A 10,473-nucleotide genomic window follows, 5' to 3' on the forward strand; every position below is an offset into this window, starting at 1 on the left:
AATTAATGCTTCTGGGATAACATCTTTAAACCAACCTTTGTAAAAAATGCCAAAACATATTTATACTATTTCTATAGAATGCCAGTTAAGATGAAGAATTGATATCAAATCTTAAACATGGTATCATATCTGCTTTCTTCTTTTTTTGGGTGATTTAAACATTCGTGCAGTGGATGATTTTGTAAAACTAGTCATAGTTGGTGAGATGTTCACAAGAGATACTAAATAAAAAATGACTCATTGATTGATTTGGAGGAAACATGCTATAGTTTTAAACTAACTTGGCACACATAACTCAAAGAGAGAAACATGTCCCAAGAAATGCCATTAAAGTAGCTAATAAATTTTGACATCTAACCGTTCTGTTACAATTCAAACTTACTTCAACTTTTTAAAGTGGGTATAAATTACATGAGGATCATTTTTCTTTTTGGCTATATGAGCACTTTTAATTCTCATCGTTTTTAAAAAATTTTATTGTCTGTAGTCCATTGCACGATGGTGGTAACTATAGTGATTCTTTTTTGAGAAATTGCATGTGGAGCCGTGTGGGATCACGTTTGGGCAAGTTGAAAAAGTTGACCAAGGTAAAGCTGCATTGAGGCATGCACACAGATATGCATACAAAATGGAAGATAAGAAAGTTGTGCAAAGACTTGTGCCAACTTGAGAGTGGGGGATGAGTGTGTAATTGGAGATTCGAGATAGCACCTTGGTTGAAGTGCAAGGGGTTGTGCGTGGAGTTTGAGGTTTGGGAATCAAGAGTTGCAAAAAAGGAGAGACAGGGGTATTAGTGGGACCCACATGGTGATGAGGGAAGGGGAAGTATGAAGAAGTTTGATAGGTGAGGGATTAGATGTTTGTAGCCAAAATTATATGTGCATGTTGGTGGTATGCTCCTTTTGTGAGAGGGGAGGCCACAGAAAGGAAACATGCTCTTTTTTACGAGTTTGGCAAATTGAAACATGAAAGCACATTGAGAATCATGTATGGAAAAGGAAAAAGTGAGGCTACAATTTGTGGTATCGGAGGGAGAGAGAGAGAGAGAGAGAGAGAGGGGTGATATTTTTTGGAAACGTAGAGGGAAATTTATGCTTAGAGTATGAGATTAAATGACATGTGAAAACAAGAAAATTGTTAGAAAATAAGTGATCCAATGTTATAGTTAGTTTTTGAGTTGCTTGATTGATACGTTAGTGGTGAAGAGAAAATCCAATTGTCCAATGTTATAGTTAGTTATTGAGTAAGAAGAGATACCTTTACTTTGGCAAAGATGTATGCAAAAGCAAACAAAAGAGAGAGAGAGAGAGAGGCCAAAGGAAGGAAATATATAAAAGGGGAGAGCTGGCATGCAGTACTAGACAGGCTAGGCTTGTTGAACAAGTGAAGCTTTCAAGGAAGCGTCCTGGCGGGCACAAAATAAAAAAGCTACACCAATGAATGAATAAAAAAACTATAAAACAAAGAGTGCCAAATTTTCAAAAAGGAGAGCATTTTCCTTTTCAAAAAAAAGGCAAACCAAAAAACACGCTCTCAAGACTAGACTCACGCTCCTCCTCCTGCTCCTCCTCCTCCTCCTCTGGTGCTCTTTTGCCTCCTCTGCTCTCTTTCTTTCTTTCTCTCTTGCAAAGCTTTCTTGTTCATCTCACCATCATCATCATCATCATCTGGTTCTTCTTCTTCATCTTCATCTCCTTGTTCATCTCCCTTCAATCTTCTTCTTCATCTTCATCTCTTTGTATTCATCTTCATCTCCTTCTTCTTCTGCTTCTTCTTCTGCTTGCTTCACCTCCTCATCCTTCTTGTTTGCCATCTCCCATTCCTTCATCAATCCCAACACCATCAGTGATCACCCACCTCTCTCTCTCTCTCTTCTTCCTTCTCTCCCTCAAGCTCCTCCTTCCTTCTTACCTCCCCCTTTCTTGCTTCCTTGCATCTCCCCCTTCCCATCCAACCTCTCCCACCTTGCTTGCTCTTGCAAGCATCTCCCTTCAATCCCACAGCTTCACCCAGCTAGCTAGCTCCCTCGCAAATAAGCAGCCCCCCCTCGCTGTCTAGCAAGTAGCAGCTCCTCCATCCTCTGATCTTCCTCCTCTGTCCCCCACAACCACCCTTAATGGCAGCTCCTAAAGTGGAAGAAATTTCCCACCCACCCTCCGATCAGCTTGCTGGGCTCGAGTATTGCATCGACTCCAATCCTCCCTGGCGTAATCTACTCTTCTCCTTAAGCTTCCACATTTTCTGTTTTTGGGTTCTTGGGATCGAGATCAGGGTCCTTGGATCTCGAGGTGTTGGTGGGCTCGCGTAAATCTTTGGAGGAACGATTAGAGGATGAGTTGGGTGAAAGAAAAAAAGAAGCAATGTGCTTAGAATGCTTGTGTTTTGTGTGTGTGTGTGTGTGAGAGAGAGAGAGAGAGAGAGAGAGAGAGAGAGAGAGAGTGCTTGAGCATCGTTCTTTGATTCAGCTTAGCTTATTTCTCTCACAGCATTCTCTCATCGTGTTCAATACATACATCCTGATGGAATGTGCTGTTGCGGCAGCATAGTGGGATCAATATTCTGGATTGACCAGACGTTCCAGTATCCCAGCATTCCCCACCGAAGTGCATGACTGCAATAGTGTTGAAGGCTGTGACTTTCTCAGATTTTAGGCAAGACGTAAAGTCTTGGTCCACGATTTTATCTTCTAAGCAAATATTTCCATCTTCTGTAGACCTTCGAGTAGCGGAATGTTTTAGAACCGTATAATGTATGTCGTTCTCGACGGCGCTGACCACGTTTCTCATGTTATGCACCGGGCTCTTCCCAAATCATCTTCGATGACAAAGACATTTCTCGTTCAACGTTGTTCCCAGATCTTACAGCTCTTCCTGTCTGGTGTTTATACAGCGGAAGCGATCATATTGGGGTTTCAGCATTATATTGTAATGCTTGGGACCACTGTCATGATACCGACCATGCTAGTTCCTCGTATGGGAGGAAGCGATGTAAGTGAGTCTGGAATCCCGCATAATTCAGTTCTTTCTTCTTCTGCGGTTGCAGTGGAAAATTAATGCGGCATCGTATTTCAAAGATGTTGACTTTATACTTCAAATATCTTGATGGGCCTGAAATCTTTATGTTTTTGGCTTATTCAGGATGATAAGGTCCGGGTCATCCAAACTTTGCTCTTTGTAGCAGGCATTAATACGCTGTTGCAGACACTCTTTGGAACACGGTTGCCGACAGTTATTGGTGGCTCTTATGCTTTTTTAATTCCAACCTTGACAATCATTAACTCGTCCTCATTACAAAGTATTCCTGATGACGAAGAGGTATGTGTCTTGGAGAACTTTTTCTATAGCTCCCTCTGGGTGGGTATTTCTTGGTGTGTGTCTGAATTCAATATCTCTATTGTTTCTACCCAAACCGTTGGCCCAATCTAGACTTGAGCATCTTCCTCGAGTAAAGTCGTTTAATTCTTTAAATACAAGAGTTCTGCTACCTGTACTACTAAAGAAGACAAGGGGGCACGGGGCACTGCTCTTCCAAGAGACTGATCAAAAAAGGGAGGCTGGGCATGAAGTATGCACAAAAAAGCAAAATCATGCATTAAGAACAAGGGGTCTCTGGACATGCCCGATAGCACTGCCCCTACCAAAATATGAGACTTTGGCCACCAAGGTTTCATCAAGGAGGATGTTGGTGGTCTTCACATCACGGTGAATGGAGACGATGGCAACTTAGAGATGATTTGGTGTTGTATGCTAAGGTAAAGAGTTAATGCCCCAGGTGGCTAAGGTAGAGAGTGTAATTGTAACCGCTTGTTCTTCTCGATTTCAAAGTCCCAAAATAGGATGTTTCTCTATGTTAGAGCTTTGCCCCTAACGAGGCAGTGCTAATAAACATGCGGGTGTATAACTAGAGTGAAACTCAAAACGTTTCCATTACTCTCTCTCTCTCTCTCTCTCTCTCTCTATATATATATATATATATATATATATATATATATATATCGCTCTCTTACCCCCGCCCCCGTCCCCCCTCGTGCCCAAGGTCTACATCCTAATTGCACAAGATATTAAAGATCGTAAGGAACAAGATGTCATCACTCTCTCTCTCTCTCTCTCTCTCGTGCCCCTCCTTCCCTTTCCTCTCCCCTACATGCACATTTGCGTGTGCATACACATGCACATCAAGATTCTAAAGAGTTTATATCGTTATTGGATTTTGTTGCATGGAATCTTAATTTCACTAAGCTCTTTTCAAGCCTAGAACCCAACCTAAAGGAATACAGTTGCCATCACTATATCTAATTCTCTCTCTCTCTCTCTCTCTCTGTGTGCATGATATGGTATAGATTTGGAAATATAAACTATCATTAGCAACTATATAGAGTTGCAACTATGATCATACGTCGTCCCTTAGATTCAATTGGCTCTCATTGAGCATTAATACAAACTTCATTTCACTTCTCACACATGTGCACATACAGAAAGAGGTGTGTGTTTGCAAGTGTATGCATGTATAATATGTGTTGTGTGTGTGCTTGTATATACATATGAATAAACACATCTTTGGGTGCTTTCCATGTGATTATTTTGTCTTTGCACAAAGCATACTGATTTCTCTCTCAATATTTTCCTTGACGTGGATCCATCATGGGTCCATGATTTCATATTACTTGCTGTTGTAGTAAGGCAACGTTGCTGTCCTTTTAGTCAAATTTACCCCTTAGGTTGGAGCCGAGATTGTGCAAGCACGATGAATATTTTGTAAGGTCTAATGTTATTGGTCTTAGACAAAGTCATTAGCTATGTCTAGGAATGGTTGGATCATAAGTTGGGTCATTCGACCAACCATAATTAGTTAATCCAAGCTAGAAGGCTTGGTTATCTAGTTAAAGGTCCTTCAATGGACCATCTCGTAAGGAAATCTTTGTGACATGGCTATCATGATGATTTAGGTCACACCAGTGACCAATATTATGGTAGGTATTGGTGGAGTGGCAGCCACGAACATTTCTCCAATTGGCCTCAACTATCTGAGATTGTGGACTATACACTCTTGTGTTCCATCACTGATTTGGGTTCTTGAGAGCATCTTTGATGTTTAGTCGGAGTGTATATCATTCCAACGAGCAATAATACTCTCCAAAAGGAAGTCAAAATTGTGTACTATTTGTGAAGGACTAGGATCCAAAGATCAAGCTGTATTGTATGTCATAGAAAGGTTCATACGAATGCTGAGAGACCATGAACGTCAAATAGGGCCTTTGATCTTGAAATTCCCTCTTTTGTTGAAGCAAACATTAGACGTTAAAATATTCTTCTAACATTGACAGAAATGATTCGTGAAGTTTGGAACTTTGAGATTGTATATGTGAACACTCTTTTGAAGGATTCGTATCTCTTTGCTAGTTCTGTTTTTTTTTTTTTTGGGAGAGTTAGTCAGATGGATTAATTTCACCTTGTCCAGCTTATATTGATTCCCATGCTAAATGCCTCGGGAAGGTTGGTGAGTTGTCAAAGCCATGTTACCTACTATTTATGGGCTCTCAAGAAACTTACTCGGGGGACTTATGTTCTAATTGGACCTAAAACTTCTCTAACATTTGTTGCAGCTTATAGAACTTGACAGAAGTCTTGAATTGATTGGGGTGGTGGTGTCAAAAACATGCTACATACTGTCCTCGGCACTTAATTTTGTCTGAATTCATTTTTCTTGGAGTGTTAAAGTGAAGTCATAACCTGTGTCATTTCAAACCAATGATTTTGGTGATTTCTATCAAGAATCATTGTTGAAATTTTAATTCTCAATCTAAGTCTAAACCTGACATTTCAATAATACTTAAAGTCCAGCCTGAAAACCATTTTGAAAGATCATTGACATGATTAGATAGAGGAAGGTCACCTAGCTGAGCTTGATGCAACATTCTTTAGATGCCCAACATGGATTGTCGTTTTGTGCACTATTTTATCACTTTGATTGTCACGTTTATTTGTACACATGTACTGTGGGATTTTGTTGCTTTTTGTTGTGTGCGCGCTCTCTCTCTCTCTCTCTCTCTCTCTCTCTCTCTCTCTCTCTCTCGTCTTGCAGAGTCTTCAATTTGTGATGTTTTATAAGAGTTGTGTAGCCTTATCTTCCTATTTTCCAGGTTCTCTGCTGTTAGTCCAGTTGGATGTAGGACAAGAATGCAATGTTTCTTTTATAAAAAATTTCAGTTTAAATCCTTTTCGTTTGCTTAATATCCCGTGGTGATGCACATGGCCAGAGATTTCTCCACACAATGCGTTCTGTGCAAGGTGCTTTGATTGCATCTTCAAGCTTACAAATAATTCTTGGCTACAGTGGTCTATGGGGAATATTTTCACGGTAAGCCACCTTCATTGCGGTGCTTTCAATCTTTATTGATTGTCTCCATTCTTATTCACACCAAAGCAGAATTTTGTGCTTTTGCCCTTTCGTTGAAGTGTTGTTCGAAGAGAGCTTGAATTCTGCAAACCTTGAGGGCTGGTTAAACAGGTTTTTGAGTCCCTTGGGGGCGGCTCCTGTCGTTGCTTTGGTTGGCCTTGGACTATTTGAACTTGGTTTCCCAGGGGTACGCTAATTCTTCCAGCAGAGTCCTGTTATTGCAGCTACTCTCTCTCTCTCTCTCTCTCTCTCTCTCTCTTCATTCACTTCAAGGTTTCTTTGCCTTCTGGTGGCAAGCTTTTTAGTTTCTCAGCTTTTCCAATGTTCCACGACAGGTTGGCAAGTGTGTGGAAATCGGAATTTTGGAATTGCTGTTGCTCGTTGTCTTTGCATTGGTATGTTACCAAACGTTTGTGGTGCACGTTTAAACGAAAATTCTGTTAATTCTGGTTTAGTGTATGATATCTAGCAGTTGTATTAATTTTTGAGAGTGTGGGATCACATGCCAAATACTTGTGGCGGGCATTTATTATTGAAACTTTAACATTTGGGACATACTGATGTGTAGCAGCAGGTATGTTAAAGTTTTCATAAGAGTGATTGAATTTCTTTCTCCTTTTTGAGGACAGTATCTTCGGCATATCAAATTACTGAAGCTACCCCTGTTTGAGCGCTTCCCCATCCTACTATCTGTGGTCATCATCTGGGCTTTTGATTACCTGCTTACTGTGGGTGGGGCTTATAGACATGTTTATCAGAAGACAAAAGTGCACTGCCGAGCAGATAAAGCTGATCTCATCTCGACTGCTCCATGGTAAATTGTGTAGCTCTTTCTTGTTGCTGTTGATCCACCTGTACTGGGCAGCAGCTAATCTGACCAAACAGTTTTTCATGCTGCAAGAGGAATCAGCTCAGCATTTTTCATTTATAACATGATTATTTTGGCATCACTTTCACGAGGACACAATGATTGGGGACACCGTACGGACTTGAAAAAAACATTTATATCTAACAGTTTCATTAGTTTGCTTGTTTGTTCTGTTTAGGATTAGAGTTCCATATCCCCTGGAGTGGGGAGCTCCATCGTTTGATGCCGGTCACACTTTCGCAATGATGGCTTCAGTTTTTGTTTCCCTCGTGGAGGTAAACAATTACTTTGGAGCAATTTTGTCTTTTGGCTACCTATAAATGTGATCACAATTATGACTTATATCTGGGTTTGCATACTGTGTTCTCTGTATTTCTTTCTTTAGTCTTCTATTTCGCTCTCCATTTCCTTTTTTCCTTTTTTTTTGGGGGGGTTGGGGGTGGGTTTGAGGTCCTGGATTACTAACGGTGTGATGTTGGCAGTCAACTGGAGGATATATAGCAGTGTCTCGATTAGCGAGTGCCACCCCGCCACCCGCTTATGTCTTGAGCCGTGGAATAGGCTGGCAGGTAAGTCCGAAGATATTCAACTTTTAAAGAAAGGATTTGGGATGGCTTTGCCTATATAGTATTGTAAAGTTACAGCTCCCCCCTCCAATATAGCTTTGTGGGTAAACATTATTGTTCACGGTTTGTGAACATATCTCAACTTCATTCCTGTGTCAGGGTGTTGGTATATTGCTCGATGGCTTATTCGGAACATTAACTGGATCAACAGTCTCGATGTATGCTTTCAAATACCTTTTTTTTGAGTAGTTTTATACCCTTGTTCTGTCCTACTTGAATGCTTTCTGAATTTCAATGTGACAGTCGGTCTATCTGTGCAGTGAGAATACTGGACTTTTGGGGATCACTCGTGTGGGAAGCCGGAGGGTTATCCAAATATCAGCAGGATTTATGATTTTCTTTTCGATACTGGGTCAGATATCTACAGAACCGATGCATTTGTTTGCTCCACTTTCTAGTTTAAAGCAACTGGAAGTGGTCAGTCATGACCATTTCTGTTTTGAGTCCACAGAAAAGAATGGAAATATATTTATATTTCTCAAATACCAATGCTTCAACAAGGAACCGTTCTTTTGCTAAGAAATACTCCATAGATTCAACTCTTATTACTCAAATGTAATGATCGTATGCTCGTCCTTTCTGCCTCAGCAAAGTAGCTTATGAGCTTGAGAACATGTGGAAAGAAACAAAACGCAAGGTTTTCGTCAGGTTTTCAATTAGTTGGCCTATGGTAAGGTGGTTAAGACAAGCGTTTGTCTTTTAAATTCTGATTCTGAGATTTGTCATGCTGTGTTTGGGCAGGAAAATTTGGTGCTTTGTTTGCATCCATTCCTTTCCCAATATTTTCTGCAATCTATTGTGTACTCTTCGGGATAGTCAGTAAGTTCAACTTTTCATTTCTACTTCCTTTCATATGTGCTCCTGGCGCATAGGAGATTTGTTTTGCTGCACCCACATCGCAGATACTTCCGTTATGTCAACAATGTCCTTAGTTACTTCCTTCTCTGTTTACTACTTCTTTGAGTAATAACTTGCATGAAATCTTTTTTTTTTTTTGGGCGAATTTGCATGAAATCTTGTGGTTGTGAAAAGTTCCGTCAATAAATCCTTGAACCTCATATTAAAAAATCAATTTCTCCATTCTCTGTAGAACTGTGCTATGGCACCTCTAATTTGTGTTTATTTTGAATCCTCTGCAGCGGCTACTGGTGTTTCGTTCCTGCAGTTCACAAATATGAATTCCATGCGCACAATGTTTATCTTTGGGGTTGCCTTGTTCTTGGGGCTATCCATACCTCAGTATTTTAATGAGTATACTGCCACTGCTGGCTTTGGTCCTCCCCGCACTGCAGCTAGCTGGGTACGTGACTGCCTCTCTGTGAATTTAAATTTGCCAACATTTTTGCTTGCCTAGCACAGTGCAAAGAGAGAGAGAGAGAGAGAGAGAGAGAAAGAGGCGCTTATCTCGTTTTCCTTAGGAAAGTCTGAGCGAGTTTGTTGGCATTTCAAATTCTTGCTCACATACTTTTGTTGTTATCAGTTCAATGATATTTTAGATACCCTCTTCTCATCGCCAGCAACTGTGGCCTTAATTGTTGCTGTCCTTTTGGACAATACATATGACGTGTCAGCATCAAAGAAGGACAGGGGGATGCCATGGTGGGCGAGGTTTCGTTCTTTCAAAGGAGATAGTCGTAACGAAGAATTCTACTCACTTCCCTTCAATCTTCACAAGTTCTTCCCTCCCACATAAACACCAAGATCCATTGGCTGCAGGCATGTGCTGCATGCGTGTGCTATCCCTTTGCTTTTCATACCATCGTCCCAACATTTATATCGACAAGTTATACTCAGCTGCCGCCACCTTTACACATCCAAAAAATAAACCTTTACTACCTTGGTTCAGAAGAGGTCATCAAATTTGGCCTTCCAACACTAGGGGGGATTCAGACCTCACTCTGTACTCTAGTATAAGTACTTCTGACAAGGGTCCCTGGACTTCAAAAAGAAGTCCTTGGGAAAATGAGATGTAGTTGCATCGTGATGTAGGACACAGAAAGCCAGATGCTCTCTGGAATGGCAGATTTTGAAGATGTACATTCGTTGCTGCATATTTGCGTCAATTTATGTATGCCATCACATGAATGCTACAGCAGTGAATAAACTTCGAGAGAAAATGTTTGGATAATGTGCCAGAACGTTTTTGTGTTTATCAACTTAAGCATTTTTTTTTCTGGAAAATATTGCGCTTCGAAAATCAGTACCTGTTCAGCTCTCTGCAGGGGACTTGTTTCTAGTGTCCTTTATGCATGTATGTGTTGGCATGATTCGAGCCATTATGAGAGTACCAACATATCCTATTGTTTGCTTAGAAGCAGATGCTTTTCTCACACGATGATGTAGGTATCTATCTAAGCCTTTGGCCAATAAAATATCTTCACTCACCATAAGTTTATTTGGTAAGAGATACTCGTCCTAGGAGCTTTTTCTTGTGAGAGTTTTTACCTGGAGCAGCAGAATATTAAGAAGACTTTTGATAACGCTGAATAATATCTTTAGTGACTTTGTTGAGCAAGGAGAGGTTACCTTTTGGCAAAGGGGTTGCAAAGGGTTTATGTATCTTTTCGCTTTTGAAAGATTTTA

At 40.5% G+C, this 10,473-nt stretch overlaps 1 protein-coding gene across 2 annotated transcripts; it reads left to right on the forward strand.

Moving 5' to 3' along the window:
• The first annotated feature begins 1,582 nt into the window (after positions 1–1,582).
• Positions 1,583–10,026, forward strand: LOC147902851 (nucleobase-ascorbate transporter 2-like). Of its 2 annotated transcripts, XM_087373846.1 has the most exons (15): positions 2,173–2,207; positions 2,487–2,658; positions 2,890–2,987; positions 3,138–3,314; positions 6,257–6,357; positions 6,508–6,583; positions 6,732–6,791; positions 7,026–7,210; positions 7,443–7,539; positions 7,747–7,833; positions 7,990–8,048; positions 8,151–8,242; positions 8,632–8,709; positions 9,030–9,190; positions 9,371–10,026. In XM_087373846.1, the coding sequence occupies exons 3-15, from the start codon at positions 2,928–2,930 to the stop codon at positions 9,581–9,583; spliced, it is 1,446 nt and encodes a 481-aa protein (XP_087229972.1). In that variant the 5' UTR covers positions 2,173–2,207; positions 2,487–2,658; positions 2,890–2,927; the 3' UTR covers positions 9,584–10,026. The 2 variants fall into 2 exon arrangements, with proteins under 2 accessions (XP_087229971.1, XP_087229972.1); XM_087373845.1 differs by lacking the exon at positions 2,487–2,658 and having other exon boundaries at positions 1,583–2,207.
• Positions 10,027–10,473: the final 447 nt, after the last annotated feature.

This window comes from Dipteris shenzhenensis, chromosome 4 (assembly GCF_047967505.1).
Source record: "Dipteris shenzhenensis isolate YYH24624 ecotype China chromosome 4, Dip_SZ_1.0, whole genome shotgun sequence".
Taxonomy (NCBI): Eukaryota; Viridiplantae; Streptophyta; class Polypodiopsida; order Gleicheniales; family Dipteridaceae; genus Dipteris; species Dipteris shenzhenensis.

Bases quoted from the DNA above. Each gene is read 5' to 3' on its own strand.
- LOC147902851 (XM_087373845.1), top strand. From the start codon at position 2,117: ATGGCAGCTCCTAAAGTGGAAGAAATTTCCCACCCACCCTCCGATCAG. The intron at 2,988-3,137 runs GTAAGTGAGTCT...TGGCTTATTCAG, and splicing joins CTCGTATGGGAGGAAGCGAT to GATGATAAGGTCCGGGTCAT. The intron at 8,710-9,029 runs GTAAGTTCAACT...AATCCTCTGCAG, and splicing joins TGTACTCTTCGGGATAGTCA to CGGCTACTGGTGTTTCGTTC.